Source organism: Ptychodera flava, chromosome 6, assembly GCF_041260155.1.
Source record: "Ptychodera flava strain L36383 chromosome 6, AS_Pfla_20210202, whole genome shotgun sequence".
Taxonomy (NCBI): domain Eukaryota; kingdom Metazoa; phylum Hemichordata; class Enteropneusta; family Ptychoderidae; genus Ptychodera; species Ptychodera flava.
In genome coordinates, this window is record NC_091933.1 from 11,612,926 (window position 1) to 11,630,874 (window position 17,949).

The 17,949-nt window shown below is 36.8% G+C and overlaps 2 protein-coding genes across 3 annotated transcripts in view; both read left to right on the plus strand.

The window, feature by feature from the left end:
• Positions 1–3,620, plus strand: part of LOC139134829 (glutamate receptor-interacting protein 1-like) — a 46,029-nt gene extending 42,409 nt beyond the window's left edge. For both annotated transcript variants that reach the window (XM_070701891.1, XM_070701892.1), the window contains exon 18: positions 142–3,620. In XM_070701891.1, coding sequence (XP_070557992.1) covers positions 142–345 — 204 coding nt within the window. In that variant the 3' untranslated portion in view covers positions 346–3,620. The remainder of the gene's footprint in view (positions 1–141) is intronic.
• Positions 3,621–5,472: 1,852 nt separating this feature from the next.
• Positions 5,473–17,919, plus strand: LOC139134831 (uncharacterized). Its single transcript, XM_070701893.1, has 9 exons — positions 5,473–5,618; positions 5,746–6,005; positions 7,111–7,258; positions 10,025–10,261; positions 11,222–11,440; positions 11,783–11,946; positions 12,426–12,592; positions 13,743–13,921; positions 16,977–17,919. Exons 1-9 carry the CDS (start codon positions 5,540–5,542, stop codon positions 17,024–17,026), a joined length of 1,503 nt encoding a protein of 500 aa, XP_070557994.1. The 5' UTR covers positions 5,473–5,539; the 3' UTR covers positions 17,027–17,919.
• The last annotated feature ends 30 nt before the right edge of the window (positions 17,920–17,949 follow it).

Below are 17,949 nucleotides of genomic sequence, written 5' to 3' on the forward strand. Positions count from 1 at the left end.
TGACATGGCTCCCTAGGGTAATCATTTCATCGTGTTTTGACTCCCTAGACTACTCATGTTATCACATCCTGACTCCCTAGGCTAATAATGTTATCATGTTCTGACTCCCTGGGCTAATCACTTCACATTTTTACTCCCTAGGTCAACCACACAAGAACCCGTGACTTTGACTGTTGCATGGTTGTACCGTTGATCGCAGAGGCTGAAGAGAGACTTGAGCTGGTCATCAGTCGAAATCCACTGGCGCAGGTAGAAATCCAAAACCAGCAACATCTCCGATACGGATGGACTGAAGACCACCAAACCCGCAATCCTCCCGGAACAACCTCAAGTAAAACCGTCTGAATCATCCGGAAAACTTGAGTTGCCGGGAAAGAAAAAGTGTGTCACATCTCATATTGTATAATGTGGTCCATTGCACACCATTTATCAAGAAGTAACGTTGTAATGGTTCACAATTTTTACTACTGACCTACCTCCTTACCCATATTATGCAATATTAATTCACAATTCACAAAAAAACCTAAGGTTAAAATTAAATTATATATTCTATTATAGTAGTTAAGATTAATTCTAAGAAAGTGTTTAAGATTATTTTTTTAAAGTTTATGGAAACAGGAGATTGGAGTTCCTATTTATGAAACAAAAGCACAACGGTGCGACCTTAGACTGTGTTTATGCCTTCATGGAATTGTATGAACACCGACATCACTCATTGAAGCTCAATCTTTTTAAAAATCAAAACAAATAGAAGAACAAGTCCAGGACACACCGCAGTGTTACTGGAAAACTTACTGGCGATTGTGCCAGCGTAGGTATTCAATTAGAGATAATACTAGCTTATTTACGACAAAGTCTGTATTATGTGTGATTTTGTGGACGTGAATAAACGTTTTGCATTACGCCTGTTCATTTTGTCCAGACTTGTGGCAAAGTTGCTGCAGTGACAGGAAAAATTGTGAAGTTTGACAGTTGCTGGTTTTCCCAGTCACAAAAGTCACATGTGTGTTTTTTGTTTGCAATTATGTGATCTGGGTGGATAGTATCCACATGAAACCTTCTATTGTACCTTTTACGTTTCAGATGAACTGTAACATCACTGCCGTCTTTTGTAATTAAAAGCACAAAGTAGCTTTGATCGTTTTTAGACAGTCTGAAGTTACAAATTTACATCAGAGTGATTCTTAAACATTGCCTAGAAATTTGCCTCCTACGCAAGTTCGCAAAACTGCAAGTTCGTTGAACTCCAATAGCTGTTCTACTTTGCATAATAATGGAACTTGTTATTTACACAAACACACGTTTCTATCGTGTTCAACACCCGTTTAAGTATGTTTTACAATCATATTCCACAACGTTTCCTAATCTTACAAAGAGAAAACCTAGCCACAAGAGTATAACACAGTGAAATCACTTGTATCATATGATGAATTCTTACACAAAAAGTGGCCAAGTAAGAAAAGTCCTAATGTACATCCCTTCATGACAACTCAGAAAAAAATATTGGTGCTTTGAATGAACATTATTTGAACTTCGTAGCTGCAATGTATATTAGGACAACGATGTACAACAGTGTTACACTCATGGTAAATTTCAATGTTGCAACTGTGCTGATCATATACTCTTTGGTTTGTAACAAATTATTGTATGTAAACAAGTTAAAAATATTTGCATCCTCATGGTAATATTCATATCACGGGTTTACTGCCAATTCATTGAGAGTATGGATTATTTGTCAGAATGCATATCAGATATTGTACCCATTTATCATTCTTAAGTGCTCACTCACTGATTCTATTTGATACTGGTAATTTGTCAATGAATTCAGAAAATCATTTTCACAAAAGAGAGAACCATTAAGTCTGTTTTCTCGTCCATAAAATGTAACTTTTTTCCACTCAACTTTAAAGATGATATATTCACCAGAATGTGCACAGATGTATAGGCACCTTACCAAACAATGAAATACAATCATCAGTGTGCTGGCTATGCAGACTTTTTTTGACAATAAATGTTATTTTGTTATATATGTATGTCAGCTGTAGGTTGAAGTTTGAGTTCATGCAGTGAAAAATATGAGGAAATTTTTTTGGGAAAATGGTCATGTGACAGTGAACAAGAGCCTGTACCAAAAATAAAGTTTTGATAAGTCAAGTGAGTACCTCAGATGTTAGGGCCCTGTCACACCTTGATGATTTAGCCAGCGTATCCTGACGCATCAAAATTTCTTGTAAACGCTAACTTACACTGAACTATGATGTATTTTCAATTTTGGGCGTATACATAACATATACGTAATGTACTCATAGGTTAAAATACATTTTGGGGATACATAGACAATTATCTTGCTGCATTTCGACTTATGAGTAACTTACAAGTAACGTGTGTGAACGTGTGTTAACTAGCGCATAACCTACCTACAACTTATGGCCTGCCTGTGCGGGACGTATTAGCCATACGCTTGGCATACGTCAAAAAGTTTTGTGCATGCACAATAGTTTTCGAAGACCTTGCAGTACTATGATGTATACTAGTGTGCTTCAGTGTGCTCTTAACTGATACAAAACTTACACATAACGTATTTGACGTACGCCAGCGTATTCACCAAATATTTCATATGTTGGCATACGCTGGCTAAATTGCCAAGCTGTGACAGGGCCGTTAAGCCAGTAGACCTGAGTTTCTTCCTGTGTATTTTTGAAATGAAGCACTGTTTAATCATTGTTGAAAATCACTTTTTTATGCATATAAGAGAGTCTGAAACATTTTAAGATAAAAAAATGTTTGAATGCGAATGTTACTTTAACTACATGTAATTCTGTAAATCATCGACAGCAGCAAGGCCAAGTTAGCCAACAGTTTTTACAGTCAGAATGGATCAACGTTCCCCGATTGCTGTGCTTTTGCTACAACCAGTGTTGATATAAGTACCCTGCAAAATTTACAAACAAAACAGATATATCTGTGACAGTGCAGTGTGCCCTGCTTGTATCATTTCAGCCATGCATTCAGCCATCAAGGACAACCAACATGCACACTTTACAGGACTGTGCACTTACTGTGAACAAAGCAGATAAGAAAATGTGAACCCCATGTCAAAATGAAGAATGTTTTCCTGTCTCACTCTCCAGTTGGCTGTTATTCTATTTGAAAAGACTCATAAAAATGAGCCATCCGGTCTCTGCTCCATTTGAGGCTGATGTTAATCATAGAATAATGTACAAGATTTTGAATTCTGATCAATGAGCCATACTCACCACAGTGCTGGCAAATGGAAACCTGTGACCAAATCAACAAATGGTGAAATATGCAATACTGTGTATGCTGTCTTTATTTATTGCTCATAATCGTGGATATGTTTACGCTTTCAACTTTTGGTGTCACTACCATATGTCGCTGTACTTTCTGCAGTGATTGTCTAGCCATTATCTCTTATATAGAAATAACACTTCAGATAATAATCAAGCAGTAGATTTTAACATCTAGACAATTCAAATTTGCGAATGCATTTTTCATGAAGCGGTAATGAACTTCAAGTTCAAGTTTAGTCAACTAAATGTAGATGTAGTGCTGAATGATAGATGATTCATATAATTTTAATAAAGATGCTTTAACCATGATAGGCTCCTGTCTGCTTTGTCATACCTGAGTGCGGTGACATTGACACACATGGGTGTGCGAGTGCAACCTGTCTTCGTCAAATACAGCTCTGCTGATTCTTCAGTGCAGTTTTTATGAGGCCTAACACCATGTACTGGATATGATGTATTACTTTAGCCTCAATTAAAATTGACTCAGTTTCCAAGCCCAATATTGATGGAGACGTCTGTAATCAATCATCTCAGCACTTAAGGATTTAATGCATCTGAAATTTGCATGAAAATAGATAAACCTGTCGCTTTACTTGCGGTGGATGTGACTTCCGCCCGCTTTTGTCAGGCTGTAGGATTACACTGTGCATAGTGTACAACCTGTATTATATTATATCATGCTACCATGCGCCCTTCTGATTGGACGAGATTGCTCTTGACAAATGAATTTTAGACCGGAACAAAATTTGGTGTCAACAACAACAAAGAGTGCGTGCATGCGCGCGTGTGTGTTTGTTTGCTTTTTGTTTCACTTTCGTTAGTTTCGTTTTCGCTCTGTTTCTTTAGAAACATGTACACAAACTCAGCAACCAAATAATAATATTTCAATACAGGCAGTTAAACTATCTTTAAATGTATACTGCGACTGTATTATACATGAAAACAATAGTCACAGAGTAATGTGGAACAGAACCCTTTGTCTCTTTGATAACGCAGAATTGACATAAAATAGACGTTACACTTAAGTTCACTGTAACAGAACCTCTCCGTCAACTTGTTCGATACTCACTTCAGTTCAAGATCACTGTCTTGAAGATGACGATATCTCAAAGACATTTTTATCAATATGAAGTGCAGGAAGACTGTACACATAAAAATTCAACTTCGTTGACTGTGTTGACTGTCAAGCAAGATGCGTGGAAACCTAATTGGCTGCACGCAGTTTGTTGTAACAAGTTTACTCCAGACGACAATTCTTAAGTACTTCTAGACTTAGTACTCTTGGATCTACTATGGGATTATTGCATGACTTGGAAAATCGTGTTTCTCTTGGTGAAAAAGAAATCATACTTGACGTCATATATGTACTCTTCAATTTAATTCAACCTTCACAAGCCTCAACTTTCCCTGGAAATTACGAAAAAAAATGTATTGCATTTCAATTTAAACAGGAAGATTCATCTTCAAAAACAAAACTGTAACAGAGAAAGATGCTCAATTAGCATTTTCCTACACTTACAAAATACTTGATATATAAAAAAGGGAAAACATGTTGATAGCTTCAACCTTTGATAACCATCCGATTATTCCAAAAACAGTTCCAGTGGTTTTTGAGGAGCTACACAATATCCGATCCACTTAAAAGAGCGGAACAGACAATTACATATGGTTAAGTTGGAGCTGATATCCACAAGACTGTGTTCTTCTTCAGCCACGTCGGTGTCACTGTCGGGTGAAAATAGATAAAAGATGAGGCAAGACATCAAAGGCATACGTCTTCAGTCATTTCCCTTTAGAAAAATAATGTTTGAAATTAAATTTACCGTCACTGATAATCTCGGTGGATCTAGCGGACATGTCGCCGACGTTTTAATATCCCGGACGAAAGATTTGCAAAATCCAAAGATGAACTCGTCTCACACTTGTAATAGCATTATAGGGCGATTCAATTTTTTTGTGTTACAGACAAGACTTGCTTGATTTAACACCCGATGGCTTCTTTTAAATTACAAAAAAAAAAAGAAAGTACACAATATTTCATTTGTTGCTTTAAAAATAGTTCCACCGAATGCTGAATGTGCTAACGGGATGACTGCATGCAATTAAGCAGACAAATACTTTTATTGATAATTCTCTTGCGATCCCCACCACACAATGGTATCGACCCCCGTGTTTATATGTACCGTGTTTTCTTTTCGTTTCATTGACATGGCCGATAAACAAGCGAAATGGGCATGACGTTTGTTCTCTCAGTCGGACTACTCTATGCTGTTTGGATGTTAGCATCGAAAGTACAGCGTCGAACATGTAAGTACACTGCCCATTAATTCGCTCTCCTATGAATTTCACTATTTAAATAATTTTCAGTGCTCCATTGCTGAAAACCAATGCATATCTTGATGATACTGTCCACTCGGTTTTACACCTTTCACAGTCACTGCAGACGCCGTGTCGGTAGAAGCGCCTTACAGGCAACTTCTGAAGAACGGATTTCTACTTCGGAACCATAACTTTGAAACCAAGGCTGTAGGCACGGTCTTGAGCTGTGGCCATCTTTGCATGAATACTCCTGGGTGCGAATCCGTCAACTTCTCCAAACAACGAGGTAGCTGCGAACTCAACGATATCGCGTCATCCGATCTTGATGCTGATGACGGTTATAGTTACATGGAAATTGGCGCAAACTACGAACTTGTAAGTGAGAAAACTGTCTTTTGCAAATCATTAACTAATTTTAAAATTTACTTACCCATATGCATTCTTAACACGAGCCTTTACTTATTAATTTTTGGCGGGTTAGGGATTGAACTACGACCAGTAAAGACTCCGAAGATTGGCTACACGTTGCTCTATATGGTGTAGTGGCAATAGGAAGAGAATTTTAATTACAAATATCATTATCATGAATAAGATTTTAGTCTTTAGAAGCATCCTTCCTTAAACCTTACAGTCCTGCTAGCCTAAAAAAGTAACAGGCGCAAAACATCTCCAAAACACCTAATTTCAAAATTTCTCAGTCAACTGGTGAGTCAATATTTCTTTGCGGCTACTCTTCGATCTAGTGGTGTTTTGCGTCGTTATCATTTATCAAGAACCTCAAGGTAGCTAACCGTATTCACCATTCGATGTATTTCAGTCCTAAGATCAAAAATGGGAGGAGATAAATGCCCAAGAATATGGCGACTTTATGCCTTATAGGTGATGTTTGACAGTTTTTCCTTTATTCTTGAAACATTGGTGCTTTAATTGACTTTTAAAATTATGAAATGTCCAACTTCCGGCATTACAAAAAGAGGGCCAAGTAAATCAAGACCTGAACATATGGGGCTGGAGGACACCTTAACAACATTGTGATAAACATCGAAATGTATGCGTACCGTATGGTTAAAGTATTGGCAGCAAATAACAGTGATGACGTAAATAAAGCCGATTGTCTCTTTGACTGAATTATCTGACCCAACCACTAGACGTGAGTCAATAAACCCCAGGGGGATTATCACTACCGGGCCAAACCAGAATATAAATGATAGGTTTACACTGCAAAGTAATCTGGTTACTGTTCTTGTTGTACGTTTGCTATATTAAATATTGTTTTCGCTGAGCAGAAATAAAACATTCTACGGTTCCCTCGTGATAAAAGATGAAACCAGGTGGTAAAAATTTAGATAATAAAATACCAACCAAAAAATAAACAATGCTATTCTTGGATTTGTACGTGAAATAATTTAGCCACAACTGTTTGTGACTAAAATAAGCGTCTTAGTATGAGATGGCCTTTGTGTTGTGTCTTCCAATACAGGCTAATGAACTTGGCAGCTGTGTTAATGGTTGCTTGAATAACAGTACATGTACAGTGATTTCAACGTGCGCTGATGAATCAGAAAGATTGCCATACCAATACAAATGTGATTGTGCGGATGGCTTCAGAGGACTGCGCTGTGAAAAAGGTAAAACGATGGAGAAACGTGTCACATTCATAACCGTTTGGGGTTTGACAACATACCCTTTAAAGACCCTTTACCTGTATAGCTGTATCTCTTTTACTCACCACAAAAATACCATCTTATCTTTGGAAAGGTGTTGTGGATTCCCACCATGTCGTCTTTGAAAGTGTTATTCAGTCAATCCTTGGTGATGGTTTTGATCGATTAAAGTCAGGCACTCGCGCGTATAATTGCAGCGGCTATATATAGTAACTCGAAAATTATTTAGTTGTTAAAATTTGAGTCGTGCGTTCGTCGCAATGTTTGAAAACGTTCTGTGTTACACTTCGGTAAGCATTTTTCATTAGTTGCGTTTGTTTTCAAAACATGTTATCGGAGAAAATGCGAAAGGATACATCTAGTAGAGCTTTAATATTTGAACTGCCATAGAGTGAATAATCATACAAAATGGAGGCAAGACTCAGAAAGGGGGTTAGAGAATTTTCATTTCCATCACATGTCACGATCACATATGGGGTTCCTTGTTGGGATAGTTATAAAATTGAAAGCGGGCAGGTTTTTTTCCACGACGTCATATTTAAACAACGTATGCAAATCTGACCAGATATGAAAATTGTGAAAATGTTATATACTAGAAATTTTGGTAATTTTTTATGATGTAAGATCGAAAGCCACAAAATAATATTATTGTCATTATGAATGAATAACACTTACAATGAATCGTTCGAGATAATCGTGGCATATTTTCATTTTTGTAAAAAAAAAAAGCTCGTGTTTATTCCAAAGGACAGGACCAATTATTGGCTGAAGCGATAAGCTCAAATTGCCATTGCCACTGCAGGTTAGACTCATTTATTTATCAGACTGATGTGATGCTGAAAATGGTTTTAGTTTTTATGATGTCATGCGTAAAACCAACGAACACACATATTAATATAGAAGACGACGACAGATCTCATCCAATATTTGGATCCATTATCGTAAAGTTTTGGAATACTGCCGGAGAACAATCGCCAGAGCTATAATATCTGAAAGCGAGAGTAAAAGGATGGGATGTCATTTAATATTTCATAAATTAAATGTCATCCCTTATTTATCAATTGATATATATCATAATATTATATGATAAGCGTTCGATAGCTGCGAAATGGTATTATTAATATGTATATTTTCTACAATACCAAACATAATAAAGCAATTGCTTCTTGAAATTACCTTTTTTGTAATGTTGAAACTTATAAATTTTTAGTTTTTCTAAACAACTTTGTAAAATGAATGTTTTAAGGTTTGAGATACCAAACATAATTAGTATAGTGAAAAAGTAGCTGTTGAGTAGTATAGTCACCACAAACCGCGAATCGCATTTAACTTCGGTGCAATGATCAGAGTTTTTTCTGTAGCTTTTTCTATAATAATTCTTACGCTTTTGATTGAATTGAAAGGGAGACAGGACATTAGAACAATAAGGATTGTCAACCACATTTATAGCAGCATAAAATTTCCTGTGAAAGTACAAATTTGTATGTATCAAAATTATTTTCACTTCGAAAAAATGTTGTGTTTTTTTCTCGAATTTCACCAATGTAGTTCGCGTCTCGGGATTGAAAAACATAAACTTTTGCTCGAACTTTCCGTAAGAGAACTTGAAGCCATTTCCTTTCGAAATCAAGAATAAAAACAGGGGTCATAGTGCAAACTTTGGTACCAGAGAAATAAATTACCCAATATATCAAGACATTGGAAATTCAAAATGGCCGCCATCTCTGTGTTAACTATAAGGGGGGAAACTCAAAATTTTTGATTTGCTCCATCAGCTTAAACATGACCCCCCACAAGTGATAGACTGAAAATGTTCTGTAAATGTCTAAGAATCCGAGTATCTGTCCTCGTACATTTCACATTCATGAAATTCAAATATCGTCATTTTTGTTTATTTACTGAATTTCGCTTAGAACTAAGCCCATGATACTGGCATTACAAAATCCGAAAATTTGCCACATATCTGACCATGTGCATCAAAGCTGAAAGTGGTCAGAGATCATGACAAGCACGCGAAGGCCTGACGTTTCTATAATGTCAACTGGGGTCTTAGCGGGAGAAGACATGTTGAAAATTTATTTTAAGCACAGAGTACTTTTCTCGGAAACATCCGAAATTTTCTAAAAATTTCCGATGACGATATCGTGTCATGTCTGTACAACTTGGCCAGTTATCTAATTTTGCTTTCATATATAAATCACTTGTAAAGGAAGGGACATTTTAAAGATTTTTGCCCATATGAAGTGGTCGAGGACTGTTCCCATCTTTCTTCGTCAATTTACATAATCCGCATAAAATCAAGAGGGTAACTTGAAAATATTTCCTGTATTCTAAAAAGGTAGGTCGGGGATATATCACAGAATATCACTCTTCGTGCCGTCCCATTCCCACTTAAGGCAAATGCATACGTACGTAACAAAGAAAATGACAATAATGTTTATTTTGCGTCTACAGTCACACATCCTTAACAGACTACTTCGCTGTGACCCTAATGAGTTGATTTACGGCGCTAAATTGCTTGAAAAAATTGGGTTGGTCGTCAGTTTATGTCATCGTAGCTATATTATTTCCATTCCAACGTGATAAAAATACTAGTGATTTGTCATTGATAAATGTAAGAGTTCGTACCAAGTAAATTGGGGAAAAAACAACATCGTAACTTGCGGGTTTTCGTGATAAAAATGCACTTTCGTTAAACTGAATCAATGAATTGTCCGTTGCCGCCAACAGCGATCTCGTACACCAACGTTGCTGTTGGTAAACCGACTTTACAGAGCTCCACCATGTACGGCGGTATCCCCGAAATGGCAGTCGATGGAAACACTACTGATTATTTCGTGCGAACACTGGACGCTTTGGCAAGCTGCACGCATACTCGTAAAAAGCTCAATTCATGGTGGAAGGTCGATCTGTTGAAGAGCTATTGGATAAGGAAAATCAATGTGACGAACAGAGGTGATTGTTGCGGTGAGTGGTTTTCGGACAGTTATTTTCATCAGTCTCGTTTCTTGCCAGTGTGTGTGTCTGTGTGTGTCTGTGTGTGTCTGTGTATCTGCGTAGGTGTTTGTCTGTACTCCGCTTTCTGTTCGACGGCATCTTTTTTCTGATGCGTATGTTTCCCAGCAAATCACAATACAAAGACACAGTCGAATTGAAGTGCCGCACTAGCACTGGTATGTCAATAAAGGTCACATGAGTTTCGTGCGACCAAGAAGTGGGAGAAACTTCCACTAGAAAGGATCGAAAATATCATTAACTTGTTTTCCATGTTATACAAGGAGCATTTTAATTTCATAATATTTTGACTCACTCGAATCAAATTTTTTGGACGAAATACATTAAATGAAAATAAAAATTATACCCTTAAGTTCGAAAATGTGAGGGTGCTACCAGGAAAGTTTAATTTGAACTGGAGTCGAATTTTCGAAGCAAGACAGAAATCAACCACAATTTACCTACCTGTATCATTTCTGACCAACCATGGCCTGCGACAGACAATGTCTAGTAGATTTCAGTAGATATAGCGGCCCAGGAAGCCATATTGTCAAGCAAAACGAAATAAATTTAAATTTACACACTTTTAGAGGGACAAAAGCTGTTTATACTGTTTTCATAATTGTTATTTCGTAAATTAAATGCATTTCTCCTACCTAAATCGTGTTGGATTGCAAATGTTATCCTTGCCAATGCAACCAATTTTTACAGTATGAAATATTATGGATACCAGTCCAGACAACAACCCAGTTCTAAAATAAAAACATTTGGCATCACACACACAAAGAGTACGTATATGTGACATTCGATATGAGTTTGGGGAAAGAATGAGAAACAGAATGGTACAAACAGAACGAAAATATTTCAAAATGCATACAAAATTAACGTTTGTGGAGTTTACCACAATCTTGGTTTGTATGATACTTTCTGCAGGTGACAGGATACTCACCTCGGAAGTCCGCGTTGGTTTGTCAAGTACCATCGAAAACAATGAAGTCTGTGGCGAAACTATCATGGTGATAGACCCCAACGTCACTAGTCAGATACTGTTTGACTGTGACATTTTCGCACGGTTCGTCAGTGTTCAACGAACGGACTCCGAGAAAATACCCTTGACCCTCTGTGAAATCCAAGTTTACGCCGATGAACCAGGTAAATTGAGTAAAAAAATGAGAACATTTTTAAAGTCTCTCTGCATGTTATGCATGTTGTTCCATCTATTATTTCTTACCTGGTACGATTATTTCAATGAAAAAAAAAAGAATTTGACGGCTGATTGTTAAGAATATTGCCAGATATGTTATCTCAGGATTGGCAGATGCCAGACATGTTGCTTGTATTGGTGCGGGCGACGGACTGGTTGGTGAAATAATTTGTAAATTGTGTGAAGATATACTTATTTGTGTGGTTACATATCTTGTCATCTACAAAATTAGAGTATTTGCAGGTGAATCAAGTTACCCAGCCACATTGTGTCTCGGTTACCTCTTCCAGACTGGGAAGTGGTCTTCCTTGGCGTTGGACGATCTAATGTCGACCTGTATCAGCTTTGGTTGGACGGAACTGCTGTGGGTGATAAGTCAGAAGTCGGGGTCAACAGTACTGAAAATTATGTCAATGACGTCATCAACCGATGGGTCGACCTGTACATTCAATATGTGAGTTTTTACTGAAACAAAGTGGCATAGAATAGTGTTTTGTGCACAAATGTACCGATGAAGAGATTGGCTGACACTGCTGTATCCGTTGCGCGCCAAATGTTGCGCAAGACATGTCACGCGGAAATTCGATGCAGAACCTTTTCTACTTCGATAAGTCCAACAAAAAAGACTCTAACATTAATTCTATAACGCGATATATCCACCAAACATATGTTGAACCGAAGTATTGTAATAACAAACGTAACATCATGTCCAATATTTACAATTTCGTGCAAATGTAACAGAATGATTGAAAAACCCAGAATTCAACACAGCAGCATCTACATTAAACCTTAATCCTATACGTTGATATGCTGCAGATCGAAGATTTAAATGGCTAAATTTTCAAATAAGCTATTATTTTCATCTGTTTACCGGATACAATATTCCAGTCAAAAAGGGAAAGAGTCACGATGTATCTTCTCAATTGTTCTCAGGTCAAACTGTCAATTTTTAAAGACGGGGTAGAAGTGGCGACAATAGCCTTCGATGGTTCTGGAAGTAATAAGACCGATTGGCTGACGTCAAGTCGGATTTTGTCATCCTCTTGGCTTGATCTGAAAGATGACACTGGAGCAATCATGTCTGGAGATCACAGTGCAGGGTAATTATGATCGTTGGTTTAGGAATAACAGTGAGTTATGGTGACATTAACAAAGAGATGTACCACAAGTAAACGCTCTCAGCAATATGTATGTATGTATGTATGTATGTATGTATGTATGTATGTATGTATGTATGTATGTATGTATGTATGTATGTATGTATGTATGTATGTATGTATGTAGATGTATGTATGTATGTATGTATCTATGTATCTATGTATCTATGTATCTATGTATGTATCTATGTATGTATCTATGTATGTATGTATGTATGTATGTATGTATGTATGTATGTATGTATGTATGTATGTATGTATGTATGTATGTATGTAGGTAGGTAGGTAGGTAGGTAGGTAGGTAGGTAGGTAGGTAGGTAGGTAGGTAGGTATAGGTAGTTGGGTAGGTATGTGTGTGTGAATGTTGTCGATTCGTAAACTTCACCAACATGGGTTTACGACATTAGATGATGATAAAGTGCGGCATTTAGATACATTTTATAATACTTATGACATCAAAACCCTAAATCATTCCAGATGAGTCCTTCTGTGTAGATCGAGTGATTGACAAATGGAGGTTTCGAATTTATCTGCGTCACGATAAGTCGTAAAGAGCTTACTGAGCAATACCATAGATCTTCCTTCATCGTATTCTCTCCTTTAATTTACGCGGTACTTTTCACGCAATCCCCGTCACACGCATTCTGCATTGTTTAAATGAGCCGTAATCTTGCTAACCGTGACTTGTAACATGTACTTACCAGACTCCATGGGAACGTAATCTTATTACATTTACTGTCACGAAGATAATAATGTTGTTTTATCGCAAATCTCGCCGTCTTTCGTTATACCTGCGTATTTTGATTGAATGTTCGGTGTTAGGAACTTAAAAAATTATTTGCTCATTGACTCTCCAAAAGATTCATTGCATAGTTTTCTAATTCGATAAATAGCTAATTAAACGAAAGATAGATGTAATCAGTCGTGATAATCATTGTCAGGTCAAGATAGAACAAAGAATGTAGAGTGTTTAGAATAAAAATCCACAATAAATTATGTTGTGTACTAACAAACGTAAGTAAAATGTTTATTGCGAAACGGAGTGACGGACTTTCAACTAATTCGTAAGTCTTCGCCCCATCTTCTTGAATAGCGATGGTCAAGGGTTCTCGGCGACTGAAGCTGACGCCAACTCCTGTGCCAGTTGGTCAGGCTGGATACTGGTGACAGGAGCAACAACGCCCGGGTGTGGCTGGTTACCCGCGTCGGCGAGTACGTCATCGGTCATCATGTACAGTACTGAGGAAACAGCCTCCAGTTGGAGTTCATCCGGTGGGTGCACATGCGCATTCGTATAGAGAGGATTTCCAGATCTACTGGAGTTATCCTTGTGCTTCATGTATTACCCCTATTTGTAACAATCAACCCTATTTGTAACAAAACCTAATTTTCAAAAAAACTTTGCCGTATTTGTTGAAATCTTAATGAAATATGCATATTTGTATGTTTGGGGCAATTTTCTTTTTTTTCCTTGTCGAAACTCATTTTTTCTGAAACTGCTTTTGTTACAAATTGGGTTAATTGTTACAAATAGGGGTGACATGTTTACCCCTATTTGTAACAATCAACCCTATTTGTAACAAAACCTAATTTTCAAAAAAACTTTGCCGTATTTGTTGAAATCTTAATGAAATATGCATATTTGTATGTTTGGGGCAATTTTCTTTTTTTTCCTTGTCGAAACTCATTTTTTCTGAAACTGCTTTTGTTACAAATTGGGTTGATTGTTACAAATAGGGGTGACATGTTTACCCCTATTTGTAACAATCAACCCTATTTGTAACAAAACCTAATTTTCAAAAAAACTTGGCCGTATTTGTTGAAATCCTGATGAAATATGCATATTTGTATTTTTGGGAACGATTTTCTTTTTTTTTCCTTGTCGAAACTCATTTTTTCTGAAACTGCTCGTCAGATTAAATTTCGTTGTGCAGTGCCTAGGGATAAGAGGCCTACTCGTAAGATATAATCAAGTCGTGCAGATACATGCCAAAAGTTTGTTTCGGGGCAATTTTCACCAATTTCGGTCAAAAATGTCAAAAAATGTTGTTTTCTGCTAGAAATCATACTAAACTTATATGGGGTTAAGTTTAATTTAAGTTAAATTTCGTTGTGCAGTGCCTAGGGATAAGAGGCCTACGCGTAAGATATAATCAAGTCGTGCAGATACATGCCAAAAGTTTGTTTCGGGACAATTTGTTACAAATAGGTTGATTGTTACAATAGGGTTGACATGTCAACCCTATTTGTAACAATCAACCCTATTCGTAACAAAACCTAGTTTTGAAAAAAACTTGGCAGCATTTGTTGAAATCTTGATGAAATATACATATTTGCATGTTTAGGGGCAATTTTCTTTTTTTCCTTGTCGAAACTCATTTTTTCCGAAACTGCTCGTTAGATTAATGTCGTTGTGCAGGTTGCTAGGGATAGAGGCCCACTCGTAAGATATAATCAAGTCGTGCAGATACCTGCCAAAAGTTTGTTTAGGGGCAATTTTCACCATTTTCGGTCAAAAATGTTTAAAATGTTGTTTTCTGATAGAAAACATACTAAACCTATATCGGGTTAAGTTTTGTTACAAATAGGGTTATTGTTACAAATAGGGGTGACTGTCAACCCTATTTGTAACAATCAACCCTATTTGTAACAATCAGCCCTATCTATAACAATCAACCCTATTTGTAACAAAACCAAATTTTCAAAAAACTTGGCCGTATTTGTTGAAATCTTGATGTAATATACATATTTGCATCATACTAACCCTATATGGGGGTTAACTTTTGTTACAAATAGGGTTGACATGTCAACCCTATTTGTAACAATCAACCCTATTTGTAACAAAAGTTAACCCCATTAAGGGTTAGTATGATTTCTGTCAGAAAACAATATTTTTGACATTTTTGACCGAAATTGGTGAAAATTGTCCCGAAACAAACTTTTGGCATGTATCTGCACGACTTGATTATATCTTACGAGTAGGCCTCTTATCCCTAGGAACTGCACAACGAAATTTAATCTGACGAGCAGTTTCAGAAAAAATGAGTTTCGACAAGGAAAAAAAAGAAAATCGTTCCCAAAAATACAAATATGCATATTTCATCAAGATTTCAACAAATACGGCCAAGTGTTTTTTGAAAATTAGGTTTTGTTACAAATAGGGTTGATTGTTACAAATAGGGGTAATACACTTGATTACGTTGCACTGGATTTGCTGTGTGGATTTATTACCATGTCTGCTTTGTTGCGTTAATTCCAGGGCCTTTTGTCATGACGCAAAGATGAACAACCACGGTATGACAAGTAACATACTGTATACATATACGTTTGCGTCATTTACAAGTCACGCAGACATATAGCTCAACGTCTATCGCTTTTCTTGCATTGAAAAATTATTTTTAAGAATCTTCTATTGTTTGTCTACATCGAACTTAGTGAACTGCAGGAAAGTGAAATTTGAAAATCTATAGACATTGCGAAAAGCAGAAAATGATATAGGTCACTGAGCAGTCTATTGCAAATTATTATTGCTTGCACTTTTGTATGCACATTACTAAATTTGGCAGTGTAAACGAATTTTTTTCGGTTTAACCGACTTCAATTCTCTAGCTTTTGAATATGTATTTGCAAAATAAAACCACAGGTTATGGCAAATTAAGCTCTCTTATACGAGCAAGAACACTCACAAAATTGTCTTGAAAGCACGTCTATTACTTACACCGCATTTTCAATAAAATTGATACGGTTGTTCAGGAAATGAATGGCCCCCTCCACAACTTTGCTGTGACAGCAATATCCTTCAAGGACTATTACAGTAAATAAAATTGTCACCAAGGCTATGGTCATTAAGTGATACGTGAAATTGAAGCTTCTGGAAGGCTCTATTGACTATCTCCATTTGAATGCGATACTTCTACCACTACAATGACTTCAATTGTACCGTTGTCAGGATAGACAGTGAGACCCACTTCATCGCTGATTTTCCACCAAAAAGCAATATCACTTGCGCGACCTTCAATTTCCGTTACCTAGTGTGTTAATCAAAGTCTCAATATTCACCTTGAATTTGGAATTTACCTATGAAACAAGTATACGATGTGTCTTTTGGCTTTGGACGAAGGGGTTTTGAAATACCGTCGAACTGATAGGTCCCTTATCAACAGTGTACTACATTAATCTCTGCTCTACTTATGTGAACTCACAGAGATATTCGATTCTATTCAATTTTTGACAGTCAGTACTCTCAGAAGAGAACGATGAAAGTACATGCATCTGAAATTATGATAATTTGCACTTTTTCATAACCTTTTTCTCTTTTCTCTTGCAGACAAAGACGAAGGCGACCTGATGATGATTTCCGTTTACTATCAGTATTAGCGAAGTCGATAGTCAACTTCGCATTGAGAATGTTGATCGAGGAAGTTGTTGTCCTAGGTCTTCGGAGTGGAAATAGTATAGCCCGTGTGGTTGCGCCATTTTCCGGTTGAATGAGAGAATCAAGCCCCAGGGCTGGGATCCTGTCTACGTATCCATGTCATTTTATGAAAATCAACTTTACCCTGACTTTGTGAAATATACGTTTCATTGATGCTTTGTGAATCTCATTCGGTGGTTCACGTTCAGAATGAGTATTGTGCGTTCCAAGAGACATTTTTTGGATTGGTAAAAGTATGTTTTGCGAATGTTTAAAACGCTTCTAAACACACGTTTCGTTCGACCGATCTCCGTTTTCACTATACACGAAACAAAAGAAGCGGATATTTACGTAATTAACAAAAGTTAATCAATGAACACAGGTTGCTGTGCGCCGAAGCATAATTATAATGAAGTGCAGATACTGCCCTGCGTGCATTGATGAAATACGAGACATGTCATACCCGCTCAGTAATTCCATTTACCTTAGGCCAAATTAAAAAAAAATATGTGTTTCCAGTAATCCGACCTATCCTAGAAAAATATGCCGACCCTGGACATTTTTGTCGCATATTCATATAAAAGTTCGAGTAAATTCTCTAAATTTTACCATGGTTTACTGTCTTAGCCAACAAAAAAGAAAGCAAAAAATCATCCTGACCTAGGCCTACATGCCCTAATTTTCGGAGGCATATTTAATATTACCAGAAACAAACAGTTTTGTTTATTTGGCCTCATTAATGAACATGAATTACCCGTTACACAATATGTATGTACATTCTGTTCCGATGCAAAAAGAGTAAATTATTTTATACTGAAAATACATGTAAAATAAAGTAGACAGCTGAACGGTTTAAGGTTAATATATATCTGTAGACCCGTATATG

Coding starts and splice junctions, on each gene's coding strand:
- LOC139134831 (XM_070701893.1), top strand. CDS start 5,540: ATGGGCATGACGTTTGTTCTCTCAGTCGGACTACTCTATGCTGTTTGG. Junction 11,441..11,782: donor AGTTTACGCCGATGAACCAG/GTAAATTGAGTA, acceptor TACCTCTTCCAG/ACTGGGAAGTGGTCTTCCTT. Junction 11,947..12,425: donor TCGACCTGTACATTCAATAT/GTGAGTTTTTAC, acceptor AATTGTTCTCAG/GTCAAACTGTCAATTTTTAA.